Here is a 16,909-nt window from a genome sequence, read left to right on the forward strand (position 1 = left end):
TAGTGGATATGGAGTTTCTTTTGGGGGTGATGAAAATGTTCAGGAATTAAACAGTGGTGACAGTTGCACAACTCTGTGAATGTACTAAAAACTACTGAATTGTACACTTCAAACTGGTGAATTTTATGGTATATAAGTTGTACCTCAATTTTTAAAATAGAAAAAATTAATTATAGTTACTGGAGCTCCCCATGAGTGAATGGGAACACCCAATCCCCTCGCTTTCCTTGCCATGAGGGCTAGAAGTAACCAAACCAAGAGCTACAGAAGTGGAAAATTGCTTTATTTCCAGGAATAACAAAAGCCCATGAAATACCTGGAAAAGCAAGTGCTGGCATAACAGAAGGGATGTCCACCTAAATTCACTAAATACAAACACAAATGTGTATCTCGTTATTTAAGATAAGACATGATGAGCGCAAAACCACAGATCACTGGGCACAGGGTTCCCTCATTTGATTTAGAAATTAAGAGACAACTGGAGGCAACACCTCTTGAGCTGCAGCATCCACATCAACACAACATTGCTTCATTTTATTTACCAGATGACCAGGAATCATACACTAATTTGGCTGCAACAGTGTCTTCCACTGCCATTCCTGGAATGGAGAGAAATTCAGTTTACTTTTTGTCAGAACAGCTTTTCCTGAAACAGTGCTGGGACCAGGAGTTTCTGGATGCACTATCCATGGTTCTAACATCCACAAACAGAGTAACAAAGTAACAGAGTAACAAAGACTGATATCCAGGTAAATGCAGGCTTAGAGAGTCTGCTAAGGGCAAGGCAAGGCAGGGAATATGAAATGAAGCAAGAAATGCCCACCAAACAAATTTTCAGCATCATTCAAAGTTTAGTTCAGGGGTCAGAAAACTTTCAGTAAGGGGCCACAGGGTACATATCTTAGGTTTGGGGGGGCCATATATGGTATCTGTTACAATCACTTAACCCAGCCATTGGAGTTAGTGCAGAAGCAGTATGAACAATAGGTAAACAAATTAACTGCTTTCCAATCAGACTTCTTTACGGACATGAAAGTTTGAATTTCATATAAGGCTCATAATCTTGTTCATCTCCCCTGCCCAAACATTTGAAAATGTAAAAATTATTCCTAGATTGCTGGTTGTACAAAAGTAAGTGGCGGGCCAGGTTAGTTTCACAGGCTGTAGTTTGCTGACTCCTGTTCTAGTTCAAACTCTGAACCCTTCAGTGACCCCACTTTATCTTGTTGCTTTGGATACATACCTTAACCTTGAATGGGTATAGGTTTTTCAAGCACAGGGGCGGGTTTTTACTAATTTTTGTAGCCACCACTGCATCAAGTATGGAGCCTGACACATAACAGGTGTTTAACATGCTCCTGCTAGATGGAAGAATGTGCCAATAAGCCAATCCCCAAAATGAGAAAACAAAAATTGCTCAAGAGCGTAAAGCAGTTTTCTGTAGTATTCTGTTTCCTGAAGGGGTTGGCAGACCTCTAATCTGCTATGAACTCAAAGACTTTCAGACACTACTGGATCAGTGTGATGTCTTTGAACCAGGATCTGGGTAAAGCTTATACTGCCTTTGCCTGTCTCCCTGTGCATGAGAGATTTTAAAAATATTTAGCAGCTAGCAAGGCACCAATAATGGCCCACTGGCATGAATGCACGTGGCAAGAGCATTCTTCATGTTCTGCTGAGCACTGAGGCTTTAGGGCTTGCTTATAAGAAATATAGATCTTTATAGAGGGAAAGAGGGCATTCCTGAGGAGAAGCCACTTGTTTACACCCAGTTTGGGAGTATTTCAATATTTTAGGTATATCAGCTGAATACCAGCTCTGTTTCCATGTATGTCCATCTCCTTCAATCTGGTGTGATGAGAGGGATGGGCTGATAGGAACTCTGCCTGTACCAGCTCAGGTGGTACCAGGGTTCCCTGTGGAAGCTCTGCTCAAACCAGCAAGTGGGAGGGTAGGGAAGAAGGGCAAAAAGCAGTCACAGGCTGTATTTCTTATCTGAGTCCCTCTAACATTGGGTATCCCTGACATCTCCCTTAAGCTCTCCATATTTTAACATTTTTATCCCTCACCTTCCACTTCAGAAGGGTAACTTCATTTAGATCTATGTCTAAATAAATGACAGACTGCTGATGCTTGCTGTGTGCAAATCATTTACATGCACACCTCACTTAATATTCACAAAAACTCAAGGTAACAGATGGTAAAGAAACAGTGGCTTAGAGAGGTCACTTGTCCAAGGACATATGTCCAAGGAGGGGCAGAGAAGAGAATCCAGCTGAGGACTACCTGATTCCAGAGTTAATGGGTTTAATCATTACACTAAGACATGTAAATAACTGAGCCAAATGATAGATTTCACAATGAGTCAACCATGGAAACTGGTGACTCATTCCTCCTCCAACCGATGAACAAAACCTGCCTTGTGCCCTAGTTAGATTTGTGCCCTGGGACAAACAGCCCTTACCCAAAGACTTGAACACTGTGGTCTTCTCACAGTGGGCTGGCTTCATTCCCTTCACCACTTCTCCCAGCTCAGCGAAGATCTCAGCCTGTGAAATGAACACACATGGGCCCAGGCCATGGAGCTCATGTATGCTCCAGCTGGCTTATACAGCCAGGGTAGGAGGACATCCTTGAACTGGATAAAAGATAAATTTGATGGACAGAGCATTTGTAAACTGGATGATGTCAGGGGGATGCTTCCCCCTAGAATTCTTCTTGGGTACATTCTGCCTTCATGATACCGTGAATGCAAAGATACAAGTCTGTGGCCAGGAAATGTCCTGGCAGGACCCTGTGTCAGTAGGAAATAGGCATGTTCTTATGTCATCACTAATTTTGGCAGTCCCCTTCTGGCTTACACGCCCTGATTACAAATGAAAAAGAAGGTCAAATGTGGCCAACCATAGTCCTATTTTGTTGGCCACGTTGGGAAGGTTTCCTGGCTGCAACAGGCCCCCATCTCCTAATCCTACCGCTTTATAGGACAGCCCAGTCCAGTGAAAAAATCCAGCAAGCTTTTCTCTATAGGCAAAGGGGATAAAAACTACACATGGCACCAGCAAAATGGCCACATTATTCTGACAGGGGATTAGGAATGATTGAGATATGTTTAGACTCTCTCATCTCACAAAGAGTTGGGGGTGACTGAGGTCTGGAGTAAGCCAAAGAGAAGGGGAAGTTAATGTAAGCCTGGGACCCCAGCAAGACCACCTGAGAAGCAGCCACAGTACAGGAGACTCACCCCAGACAGGAGAATGTCTCCAGATTCTCTGAGGGCCGCCTCCCGGGAATCCACATACAGCACAGCCTGTTTCATCAGCTGATCATCCAGCTCCCTCCAGTCAGGCCTGCTGGCTCCAATGGCTGAGAAACAGCAAACAGACCCTGAGCCCAGAAACAGTCATGAAGTATATTAAACACACTCAAGAATGGAAGACAAATGGGGAAATGTGGTGACAGAGGATGTGTGGGCATACTCAGATTCAGAATGTCTCATGTTTCTAGGCCAACCCCTCCTAATCAGCAACACTGAATACTTAACAAGAATAACACCTGCCATTTCTTGCCTTTCCACTTCATATCCTATTTTACTCCTAAAATATTGTGAGGCAACTTAGCTTTCATTTATTGGATACCTACTATCTGTGAGATGTTTCACACATCTTATTTATAGTCCCTACAAGTTGACTTCATGTCTGATTCCCATTTAAAAGATGCACTAACTGGGGCTCAAAGAAATAAGTACTTGTCAAGGTTATATATCTAATGTGTATATACCTCTGGCTCTGAAACAGTGCCATTCTTTTCATGTTGTTTCTATTATGGGGGCAAGTAACTTCCTTTCCAAAACCCTGAAACAAACATCACTTCATACCCCACACTCCTCTATCTGTTTGCTTGTTCTTCATCATTCCTGTTCCCCACCCCCAACAACTTATCTCTTAAGTGTGATGAGAGAGCCTGGTACCAGAGTCATGGAGAAAGTCCAATAAAAAGCAAACTGGTGCCAAGTGTTCATGTCCCCTGCAGAGCCTGAACCATAATGATGACTCCTGGCACCAGTACCTGGAATAACTACAGGCTGCAACCAGATGCTTACAGTCCCAGGCAGGTGATGACTATGAGCAGATGTGATGGGATTGGAAATGGTGGAAACCCAACTATACAGAAGAAAGCAGACCCTTCTAAAGGGGGCAGGCATTGTTCAGCTCCAGCTAGCTGCAGGCATATTAGAATGCAGGTCCACTGCTAGATAATCTGGTTATTTTTTTTAAAGCAGGAAATCTATTTCCATTAGTTATTTCTTGAGTTTTAGAATATTCTATGGTCCAAACAAAACACATCTGCTGGCTGATCCAGCCCAGGACCAGCCATCCTTGGGAAAGTGCTATGAAGCCTTATTCCAATGTAAGGCAGCATTACATGCCTTCCAGTTTTCTCTGCTTGTTCCCATCCCTGCTATTCTCCCCTACTCTAATTTTCAAAGAGAGTGGTGTAGAAATGTCCACTCTCTTGAAGGAAATTTCTTGCAGGTTGTTTGTGTGAGGGATTCTACAGAATAAAATTACTAATGAAGTTCATAAATAAATCATCAGGTGATGGGAAAAACTCCAGCCTCTCAGGCCACCTCTTCTCATTCCTCTGTTCCCCCCATTTTTCTGAGCAGGGCAAGTTCTCAGAGGGCTGTGTGAGGCCACTCAGTCAGATGGAGCGATGGCCAGGTAGCAAAGGGGGTCCTGGTTCAGGCTGGACTATGGTCTTGCTTCAGGGGGCTAGAATGGGTGAGGGTCACACACTGGCTGGTGGGGCACGAGCAGGATGAGGAAATTGGGGGTGTGGCTAGAACTGAGCCTACCTCTTAGCGAGGATGTAAAGTAAGTCAAGTCTGTTGTTGGTGTTTCCCTGTTAGCTGCACTTGTAACACACTTCTCTTAAGTATATTTGACACCTCTGTGAACACATAAACCAATTTTGTCCTGAGGCCAGGATAATTTAAGAGACTTCTTGACTCAAAATCAAGTTGGCTTTTCATGGGGAGAGATTCAAAGTGTGAGAGGGATATGATGTGACAGAGGTTCTACCATTATTTGGCTTTGAAGATGGAGTGTCCACATGGTAAGGAATGTGGAGTTTGATTCTAGGAGCATAGAGGTGTCCAAGGAAATGGGTACCTTAATCCTACAGCATAAGGAATTTGCCACAACTATGTGAGCCTGGAAGAGGACTCCACACTCCACAAGAGACTGCGGCCTGGATAACACCTTGGTTTCAACCTTGGTGGTCAGAGGACCCAGCTAAGCCACACCCACACTCCTGAATCAGAAGCTGTGAAATAATAACTATGTGCTGTTTTAAGCTGGAAAAAAAAAATCAAGTCAGTCTTGTTGAAGATTCAGCTGTTGTCCATTTCACCACGAACTGGTTTCTTTTGATTTCCCAAATCCCTTCAGAAATGGTCTTACAGTCCACAAAGCCTGACTTGATCCATCTTTTGCCTATGAGCTATGCCACTTACTACCTTTTCCTGAATGCCATCCTAACTCCAGTTCTGCAGGCTCAGACCTTCAATTTGCTTTGTCCAGTTCCTCAACATGCCATGGTTTGTTTCCCTTCACAGAACTTATCTTTTGCTAGAACTCTCCAGTTCACCTATTTGTTTACTTCTTTGTTGTCTGTTTCACCTCAAAAGAATGTAAGTGCCAGGAAAGCAGTGAACTTGCGTGCCGGGTTACTGCGACAGCCCCAGTATCAGTGCACGTGCACTAGCACATGGCTAGAATTCAATAAACATTTGTAAATGAATGAATGCATAATCATGACACTGGGCTCTTATGAGTTCATCTGCCAATGTGTACAGAGATCTTAGGTTTTGAGTTCACACTATGTGCTTGTCATTAAAACATGGGGTCCCGGTAGCATGTTTTGGTTACGTACCAGAATCCAGTCTTCTTACTGAAAGATAATAGAGAGTATTATTTAAGAGCTTGGGCTCTGAGGGTAGAGTGCCTCCATTCAAATCCCAGTCTGCCACTAAGGACCTCTGGCCTTGGGCCAGATAGTAAGTGGCTTAATCGCTCTGTGCATTAGCTTACCCATCCATAAAATGGGGGTCATGATAATAATAGCTACTACCTCATGAGGTTGTAAGGATTAAATGATAAATAATGCACATAAAGAATTTAGAATAGCACCTGCAATAGTTCTTGCTATTACCCTGTGGCCATTTGAGGATCTTCAGAGACCCCAAGAGCTCTTATGTTTAGAGTTTCACCCATCCAATCACATATTAAAAACCAATCACATTTCACATTAAATGTCTTTTGTGCTGTAATCACTTTCTTTTATCATGTAAATGTCATTACATTTAAAAACTGAGCTGTGGTTGACCGTTTGCCATAATGTTACATTATGTAGAAATTGTCTGTTTCAGCTTTGTGATTTTTGTTTCATGTTTTGCAATGACTATTATTTTTCAGGGCTCACATGTTTCTGAAGCACTTAAGAAACTCAGGCATTTTGCAGGAGTAACACAGCTCTGCAGATGCAGCTCCCTGGTCCAGCCTAGGGAGGAGCTGGCCACCAACTACGCATGGTTCATGAAGCCACTTTGCTTACCATTGATGTGAGCCCCTGGCTTCACCCATTCACCAAACAAAATGGGCTCTGTTGCCATGGTGACCGTAATGATCACATCTGCACCTGTCACAGCCTCCTGGACTGATGAACAGATCTGTACTTCTCCTTGCACCGTGTCCACAAACTTCTCAGCATTTTCTTTGGTGCGGTTCCATATCCTCACCTTCATTGGGGGTAACAAGAGGGACATTGGGGTCATGATTGTTTGGCTTTTTATATTTCATCAAGCCTAGGGGTGCCAAGGAAAGCTGAACTACTCTAGGGTCAGGGCTGTGCTTATTTAAATCATCCTCTAGGGAGAACAGACATTTCATCAAGGATACACCATTAATATGGGCAGACACTTGGCCACATATTTGAAAATGACTTTTCTCTAGCCCTTCCTTCTTAAAGAAGGGGAAAAGTTTTTCAGTTCTAGCTCAGGACATATAGCACATGAATTTACTACATAGCCCAATAATTAGCAGAGCAAGTTCTGGATCTGGATAGGGTTAGAATCATTTACTGACCCTGGAGTTACTTAACCTTATTCAGCCTAAGTTTTTGTGACTGTAAAATGTGAATGATAATTGGGCAAAGTTAACATGAAAGCTTTAAGTTTTAGCCCCTGTAAAGGAGTCATAGCGGGTATGGGCTTCTCTATGCCAGTACCTTGCATGGAATAACTTGATCTCTGAAGGGTATGTAGGGAATTAAAGATCAGAAGCATTCGAGAAGTAAGTGGTTAGCAGATGACAAGGCCAAGAGTAGTAACTACAGTTAGAATCCTGGAGGTGGGGACTTGATAGCTGGCTTAATAGATATCCATGTCTGGGGAGGGGGTTGTTAGCCTTCAACTGAAAATAAGACCTAAACAATCTTTCGTAAGGAAATATAATAAATATAGACATAAACATTACATCTAAATAAGTTCATCAACCAAGGTGAAAACCAATACAATATGCCCAGGCATAACAGAATGGTTAACCATACCACCCTTCTTGATTGAAGGTTAAGCAAATATTGTATAAAAATTAAGGAATCTCTAAAAGTAATGATGTTAGAACATTTAATAAACAGGATATATAACTCTGTATATCTAACATGATTAAAATGATGTTATAAAAAGCTGGTGACAGAAAATTGAAAATGTGAACTGTTGTTGTTTTTGAAAACAGATAAAAGGACATTTTTTTTGTTTCCTTCCTTATAGTCCCCATTTGCCAAAGCAGAGGTACAATTTTTATCCCCCCAAAAATCATACTTCTAGACCCCCCTCGAATTGCCTAATAGTCTTGCACCTAAAGGTATGCAACAGATAGTGCTTCAGTCAAAACTGGATAATCTTTGATGCTTCACCCAGTGACCCATCTTCTTCAATGTTTTATTTTGTTCAGATAATGTAATGCTCCCAGACAAATAATAAAAATGAATATAACCCTGAAAAAAAATCATACTTCAAATCTGTTCCACCCCTCTCACACAAGTACAAAAAATAAAATAAAAGCAGAATCAAATGTTCCCAGTAGAAAGTGTGAGACACAACTAGAGAAAGGTGGGCCCACATCTGGGCTACAGAAGGGGGATGCTGTGGCCTCCTGCTCTCTAGGTCTCATTTCCAGTTCCTGGATCCATAACTCTGAATACTTAAAGACTTCCAGATTCTCCTAAGAGAAGCAGGGAAAGGGGCCAAAAGGACAAGTGAGTATATTATATAATAGAATAATAGACTCCTGTAACTGAGTAGGCTGACTGCCTCCTCAGGCAAACCCTGTGAACTTAAAAACTGAAAAGAGGTCATTCAGGCATTCCCTCCACTCTTCACCTAAAATGGGACTTCTGGGCAAGTCATTAAAAGAATGGTCTAGCCTTGTCAAGGTGGCTCAGCTGTTGGGAGCATTGTCCCATACACCAAAAGGCTGAGGGTTCAATCCCCAGTCAGGGTGCATATGAGAGGCAACTGATCAATGTCTCTCACATCAATGTCTCTCTCTCCCTTCCTCTTTCTCTAAATCAATAAACATATCCTCAGGTGAGGATTAAAAACAAAAGAATGGTCTAAATGGGACTCTCCACCTAACTATTTCAGTATAATACATGTTGTAGTGACAGAACAGAAACAAAGGTCATGGCAGCTCCCTCACCTCCTACTTCCCAGCCTGCCCTAGACTTACCTCCTTATAGGAGAACTGTTCTGTGAAGACCTCATAATGACTGTAGGCCTGGACCCCAGCCCCAAGGATGCACAACACTTCACTGTTGGGCGGTTTCAAAAACTATTTGAAAGAAATGAAAAGAAAAAGATTAAGGGGGACACTGGCAGCTCCATGAGGAACAAATACAGTTTGCATATTAGGTCACTCCTGCCTTGTCTTCAGCTCCCTCAAGAGCTCTTAAGGAACATCTGTCCTGTCCCCCAATCCCTGTCCCTTTGTAACCACAATTTAACTCTGTTTTCATAAGTTTGGCTTTTTTTTGATTATGTCCTAGAGATCTAATGCACTGTATAGTGCATATAGTCAACAATATTGTATCAATATTGTATTATAATCAGCAAACTTGTGAAGAATTTAATTATTTTAACCACTAAAAAGAAAGGATAATTATATAAATGATAGAGGTACTTATTATCCTTACAATGGCAACCATGTTACAATCTATAAGTATACTAAATCAACACATTGTACCCTTTAAATTTAGTGTTAGATGACAAATATATTTTTAAAAATCTCTTGGGAAATCAGGGAGATGTCATTTAGTGTTTTTGTTCCTCTTGGGAGAGTAGGGAGGGAAAGAAGATGCTTTCACTGAGCACCTAATATATGCCAATGCTTTATCTGCACAATCTCATTTAGTCCAGATAATGACCGTATCAGCTAGACATCCCTATGTTTATCTTCCTATTAATGATAAAGAAATTGAGATCCAGAGAGGTTAAGTAACTTCCTCAGGGTCCTACAACTATCCCATGACGCAGCAGGGCTATAAAACCACATCTTTCATTCTCCAAAGCCCATATTCTTTCTCTTGTGCTGCCCCATGGTAGCCACCCATTTCTCATAGCTCTGAAATCCAGGAGCCATTGAGACCCAGGGTTCCCAGCTGTATTTTCTGAGACCCTCTTTGTTTATCCTTTCCCAGCCTCTGTCTTCTGTTAAAGATGAATGTAGAGCTGGCATTTGTGGCACTGACTGAGGGTGTATGTGTGTCTGCAATTGGGAGTGGGGTTCTATCATCAACTCATCTTGCCATCTCAGGGAAGTCTTTCTGACCTCCTTGATAGGATTCACCACTTTATAGCACTTTTTTGTTTACAGTTTTATTTTCCTGTGCTGATCTATAGGCCCCATGAAGACAGGAACTATCTTATTTGTACATATATACTATGACTTATAAGAAACAGAGCAGGATTTCTTGACATCAGGACTACTGACATCTGGGCTGTATAACTCTTTGTTGGCAGGAAGTGGGTGGGTGGGCTGTCTTGTGCATTACAACATATTTAGCAGCATCCCTGGCCTCTATCCATTAGATGCTGGTAGCACCTCCTATCTACTCTTCTTCAACTGTGACAACCAAAAATGTTTCCAGATTGCTAAATGTCGCTGGGGCAGGTGGCAAAATTGTCCTTGGTTGAGAAATACTGGTATAGAGGAAGGACGTCACTTGCCCCTTGAACCATTTTTTTTAAGTTGCCTGCCTCATTTACTTAGAAATAACAATTGTAATATTCTTTTTTTATTGTTGTTCAATAACAGTTGTCCCCAGTTTCCCCCATTACTCTCCCCCGAACAATTTTTTAAAGTAAGACCCTGTTCTGCTTTTTCTCTATTTTATTTAGCAAAATTTCAGCTTCTTGGGTCTGCTCTTTCCGACAATGCTAATTATTGAAATTCTGAAGTGTAGCCTTAAATGTAAATGTCTTCTTAATCAATAATTACGGGCAAAAAAAGTCTCAGGAATATTACCAGATGTTCATCTCTCTGATAGCTTCAGGAGAAATACCGTCCTGTGACATAAACTGTAGTTCAAAGAATCTGCTTCGAAAATGTTTCAAAATGACAACATCCACAAGACTACCACTCTTACACATCTGTCCAATAAGGAGAACTAGGTGATTTTTTCTTAACTAAATCATTTTCTGTTCTCAGTTAATATTAATCTTTTCTTGGAAGTATATACCTGGGCTTCAGAAATTGTTACAGTGTCCTGTAAAAATAACCTTTAACCCTTTAAACTAAATGTCTAATTTTGATGGGTTGCCTTACTTGATAATCTGTTGCCTTGGTAGTAATGTAATATTTGATATCTCTTTTTGTAAACAGTATAATGTTTATAAGATTTATTAAATCATAACAGGATTAGTGGCACTTCATTCTTTTTCTGTAAGCATGCAGATAATTTTTAAAAAATACATGAATCTGTTAGTTTCTCACTTTAAAGAGTTGGAAAAGTCTGTGTTTCATTTGCATTTGCATGGTCTGGCCCTCCTAGCTCTCTAGCCCCTTCTCATGCCTTGCTCTCCTATCTTCTAGCCACACTAGTCTCCTTGCAGTTTCCCAAGCACATGTGCCTCTTTCAAACACAGGGTCTTTGCACAGGTTGTTTCCTCTGCCTGATACGTTCCCCTCTGCCTCTCAATGACTAACTACTATTATCCTCCAGATCTCAGTTCAGATATCACTTACACAGGAAAAGCTTTCCCAAGACCCCTGTTTTACACTCTCATAGCACTTCATTCCTTTAATTCAATGTATTTGGTGGGGTTTAACATTTATTGATGTGTTCTTTGGATTGATATTTGTCTGTCTAAATGGACTTGGGGCATCCTGCTGGCAGGCACTGTATCTGATTTTATTCACCATTCTATGTCACCATTCTGTGTCTGAGCACTGAGCCTGGTAAGGTATTCAAATATTTGTTGAATAAATGCATGCCAAGGATAAATCCTGATATATAGTGTCACCCTGAAGAAGCATGTCAGAGCCTCCAACTCAGGTTCTATTTAATCTAAATGCAAAGAAGGTACGGTGTTTGTCAGACTTGAGAACTTCTTATACTTCTCCTCCCAAAAGCCCTAAATGAAAGAGTGTTGGGAATTGTCCTGACTGGATTCAGAAGCTGCAACCCCCCATGGTTAAAGCTGAGTCAGAATTGGGACCATAAGCCATTAAGGAGACAAAGCTTATCTCCCTGGCAGGGGTGCCGTCTCTGTCCACTTCACCCTGCTTGGCCCTGAGCTTGACCAGTTAGCCAATGATGGGTAAGAATCCTCAAGGGAGGATCAACCTAAGACAGGCTCTGGTCACCAGGAATAAGCTCACAGGGAAGGACTCGGGGGGCTGTGGAAAAAGGCTGATGGACCCTCGCCCCTCGGCTTTGAAATAGCCTGAGTCCTCATTCTGTTTCCAAGAAGTCTCCTAATCTCTTGGCTGCCTTACTTCCCTTGCCTGACTTAAGCCTGAAACAATAACAGAGGGCATTGCAGTCCTGTGCTGGGAGGGGGGATTCCCTGGGGAATCAGGTCTAAGAAAAATACATACATTCCTGTGAAACCTACTTAATTTGTACCCTCAGCTTAAAAGATAAGGGTCCAGACCTGAGATGAGTCTGGCCCCTAAAGTTTTATGGCCCTCTAACTAATTGGCTGTAACTCAGAATAAGCCCTCAAAGTTCTCTGTAAATCATGTATTGTTTAACCCTTCCTGCCTGACAATGATTGATGAACTTTATCTGTATTCCTGTGAAAAATGAACCTAACAAAAGCCCATGGAGGAAAAGGCTCAGGGCCATTGTCCTTTGAGAGATCGGCCACCTCTCCTCCCCAAGCAGATCATGTCTTGGTAGACTTATTCTTCATCCATGGCAGACACAGGTCTCAGAGATAAAGCTCTGCGACAAAAGAGAAGAGGTGAAAAGAAAACATGTACTCTTACAGAGCAAAAAGTAAAACAGACTCTTTGCTCCTTACAGAATAACCTATTTGAGCCCCTAGAAATAGAGCTGTAGAGTTTCAGCCTGCACTCTGAACCATCAGTCTAATGATTCTCAGCTCTTTGGGGAGTGCAGGTTTTTGTCAATGCAACAAAGCACAGTGGAACCAAGAGGTGGGTCTAGAATACTTTGGTTCCCATACCTGGTTGATCATCAGAATAGACCAGAGACTATTAAAAAAACTAGGTTCTTGAGCCCCACCCCAAGTGATTTTATTCAGGGTTTTGGGAACCTAAATATTTTTCTTCTAAATTTCCCAGCTGATACTGCTGCACAGCTTGGGTTGGAAGCTACTGATTTGGGACAAGAAGACCAAGCAGCCTTGGAAGACCCCACAGCTGTCTGGTGTGTGACTTCAGGAAACCCTAGTCTCCATTTCCTTGTGCATTAAATAAGGTCAATAATATTTGCTCTGCCTTTCTCACTGAAATCCAAAGATAAGTCAAGACAACAGGTTAGAAATTATTTTGAAAAGGACCAGAGTCATTTACCAGTGTAAGGCAGAGTAAGAGTCACTCTGTTCCTAAGTTACCAATGAACATTTCTGAAGGAGCCCATTTATCATTTTAATTTGAGTTAGGTCTGGGTATAATTTTAAAAACCATTTCATCAAGGTGTGTACCTAGTCTATTCCTTCTTATCCAATTACCAGATTAATCTTCACCTTTCCTCCCCATTAACACACTCACAATCTGAACACCTGGTCTATGCTGGTCCCACCCTCTGCTAGATCACATTTCCTTCATACCTACATCTCATAAACCAGCAGCCCCAGAACTTGTCCTTCTCCATTTAATGTGAAAGATTCCAGATTCTTTATATTCCCCACACTCAGTTTTCTAGGTGCCCTCTTCTTAGCTCTAAAACTCTTCTAATCTCTAATAACACTGTTATAGGATGCCCTGACACTACTCAGGAACAGCATCACCCTATTATTTCCTTCTGCCTGGGGAGCGCATCTTTTCCTCCCCATTCTACTCACTTCCTTCAGTCTTTACTTAAATGTCACCTTCTCAGTGAAGTCTCTTCTTGATAATTTAAAATGTCACCCTCCCCAATACTCTCAATTTTGCTTCATTTTCATCCTTCTAATATATTATTTGTTTTTTGTTGCTGGTGGCAGTGTTTTTTTTTAAGCAAATCCTGACATATTGTTAAACTCAAAAGAGGTTTCTTGTTTGCTAATTATCTTTTCAGCAAATCATACTATGTGTTTTATTTTTTGTTTATTGTCTAACCTCCCCTGTATGTGCCACTCTCTGTTTTGCTCACTGCCACATCCCCAACAGTGACTGCCATGTGGCAGAGTCTCAGTGAATACTGGCTGAATGAACATAGGAGTCTAGCTTGGATCTGTTTGGCTCTCTCTTTCCACTCCCTGTACAGTACTGTCTCTCGCCTATGGGGCAACCATAGATTTACCAGCAACTGTGTGGTACAGGGGCAAATAGCAGTCTTGGGAGTCAAAGGGGTCAAATTTTAAATTCTTGCTCTGCCACTTGGTAGCTGTGTGATCCTAGGCAACTCACATACCCTCTCTGAACCACATTCCCTATTCCTGGAAACTATAGATAATGATATCTACTTTGAGGTGAAGATCAGGAATAATGCATGTAAGGTACCTGGAATCTGGCCATGCTCATTAAACGGTAGCTAATAAATTCATGAAACACTGTGTTCACCTGACATCCCATATTTGGCATGTGGAGTTCCAACTCTGTCCAAAGGAAGACTAAAATAAGTTCCCCACCTCTCCCTTAGACATTCAAGCTTGAGTCACCCGATCCAACCCACCAACTCACCTCAACAACACAGTCAAGCACTAATCTTACCTTGGTGGCAATGGCAGACACTGCAGCTGTTCTCTTTGCAGTTATGACATTTCCATCCATGACCTTGGAGAAAAAGACAGTGAGCAAGGAGCACCCCTATCTACTACTTAAGTGAAGAGAAGACACTCTAAAAGTGGGGGTGTAATAAGAAAATCCCATGGAGGGGCAATGAAAGAATTTAATGAGATTGATTTCTCCTGCCTAGCACACAGTAAGTACTCTCAGCAGTTAACAGTTAGAAAGGCAGTATAGCTTATTCTTAAGAAAGTACAGGCCCTGGACTTAGACTGAGTAGGTCTGAAGGCCAGCCATGCCTCTTACTAACTGCCTAAGCCTGGGTAAGTAAACTGGGCATACCTGTCTTATGATTCAGTTTCATTATCTGAAAAATGGGGGTAATAATATTACTTACCTCAGAATGGTTTGTAACTGTTAAAAAGTTAATACATGTGAAGTGTATAGAACAAAATGCTCAATAAAAGTGGGCTACCACTATTGTGTTACACTATCAAATGTTAAAACAGGACACTGGGTACCCCTCAGAAAAGATTCCCAGGGGTTACAGAATACCCCTTTTCCTCCACATTAGAGAGATTCACTAAATATTTCCTTGGCTACTGGCTTTGTTCATGTTGCATATTTGCAGTAACTGGTATAGGGCCGGAGAGAATGACGAGATTACCTCTTCACACACTTGAAGCAACAGTGGGCTCTGTTGTTGGGTTATGGATCTAGAAGCAGATTCATTGTCACAGATAACCTTCACTGCCATTGGTATCCAGCCACTCAGAGAGGGGCATGTGCAGTCATAATCAAAACTCCCCTGGGCTCATGGAGAATTAATTCCTAACCTGGCTCTGGACCAGGGCCCCACTCCACCCCAGTGCAGGGAGTTGCTCACCGCCAGAAGGGAGCCATTGCTTGGCTCAAAGAGTAGCACAGTAGCCTGGTGGGAGGGAACAGTGGAGGTGGTGCTGTGACCCTCGTAGAAGGTGACCAACTTGGTGGTCAAAGCATCCTCTGCAGCACTGTAGGCAGGCATGACCCCCAGGAAACTACAAGGAGAGAGGGAGCAGCTTCAACCTCTCCCCACCAATGCTGGACCCACATACCTTCCTTTCTCTTCCCTTATTACTGCCATACTGGCCCTCTCACACTGCCATTCCTCTGCCCTTCCCTTTGGCAGTATGCACAGCAAGTTCAAGAGTCCAGGTCTGGAGGAGAAAAACCATCCCAGTTCTGCCACTTATTAACTGGACAACCTTGAGTACTTCACTTAACCTCTCAAAGACTCAGTTTTCCCACCAGTAAAATGACCACATGAATACCTACCTGTAAGGAGAGTGTGTTGAAATTTAAACTAGGTAATTCATGTAAAGAGCACGCTGGCACATTGGGGAGCGCACGTGTTAGGTGGCTGCTATCAGCAGTGACTAGGCAAACCCTCTCTTCTCTCCCTCTGTTTCAATCGTACCTGTGCTCTTCCTCCTTCCCAGTTTCTCCAGCATCCTACCCCCACCCCCCCCAGCCCTGGCTTTCCATACTCACCCCCTGTGTTTGGCCACCGGCACCACGGTGCGCACCGGCTGCGTGACCCCTCCTTCGGGTCCACTAGAGAAGTTGGCCAGAGCCACCTCCAGAGGCGGGATGAGGAGGCTGGAGCTGCGGAGGTGGCTCTGAACTTCGGCAGCGCTCAGAAACGCTGGCGGGAAGCTCATCTTGCTGCTTGCCTTCTAAGTTGGGTTAGGAAACCAGGAAACCGCTATCCCTCTTCACCAGGTTTCTCTTGAAAAGAGCTCGCGCAGCCTTGCCGCGCCGCCTAGTGGTCACCGCCCAGCTCTGGGGGTGGAGCAAGGCGGGTTCCACACCCCCTGGGCCCCTCCACCACCCGCGGTGGGCGAGCTGAGTCTGCTACAACCACGGTTTCCCAGCATTGGAATTGAGGTGGTGGTCTTGAAGTTAGCATTCTCGGGTCCACTTTCTCAGTTCCTGTAATTAGCTGTAGTTACTGTCTTTGCAAGGAGCTTTGGCACCCTACCTACTCTCCTCCCCACCAGCTCTGCTATTTGCTCTACCTGTCATCCTGTCTGGGAAAGAAGAGGCAGGAGAAATGGGGTCAAATGAAGGCTGGGCTCCTTTTCTCCCCTTAATGTATTGCGATCTGCTGGAAGATCATAAATGAAAGGAGATAGTTATTAAAAAAATGTTTTCCTTCAATTCTATCTCCATGAGTATCCCAACCTGATTTCTACTTCCATTTCCACCCCCAGTATCCCAGGCTATATCCCTTGCTTTTCGTGCACAATTTTCTCTTAAGATAACTAACTCAGCTAACCTTCACCTTTAAATGGAGAGGTTGGGGTGGGTTCCAAGGACAAGATGTAAAGGTCTCAATCACATAAAGAACCAAGATACATTAAGACAACTTAGATGTAGGTCTTTTCTTTAAAAATCTTATACTTGAT

The 16,909-nt window shown here is 42.7% G+C and overlaps 1 protein-coding gene across 2 annotated transcripts; it reads right to left on the minus strand.

The window, feature by feature from the left end:
• Window positions 1-262: 262 nt before the first annotated feature.
• On the minus strand, window positions 263-16,243 carry CRYM (crystallin mu). 2 transcript variants are annotated; one of them, XM_045195518.3, is made up of 8 exons: window positions 15,993-16,243; window positions 15,346-15,499; window positions 14,445-14,507; window positions 8,793-8,894; window positions 6,619-6,802; window positions 3,245-3,387; window positions 2,465-2,549; window positions 263-599 (listed from the first exon to the last, which is right to left on the minus strand). In XM_045195518.3, exons 1-8 carry the CDS (start codon window positions 16,160-16,162, stop codon window positions 535-537), a joined length of 966 nt encoding a protein of 321 aa, XP_045051453.1. In that variant the 5' UTR covers window positions 16,163-16,243; the 3' UTR covers window positions 263-534. The 2 variants fall into 2 exon arrangements, with proteins under 2 accessions (XP_045051453.1, XP_024416337.1); XM_024560569.4 differs by having other exon boundaries at window positions 3,245-3,366; window positions 15,993-16,240.
• Window positions 16,244-16,909: the final 666 nt, after the last annotated feature.

This window comes from Desmodus rotundus, chromosome 1 (genome assembly GCF_022682495.2).
Source record: "Desmodus rotundus isolate HL8 chromosome 1, HLdesRot8A.1, whole genome shotgun sequence".
Taxonomy (NCBI): domain Eukaryota; kingdom Metazoa; phylum Chordata; class Mammalia; order Chiroptera; family Phyllostomidae; genus Desmodus; species Desmodus rotundus.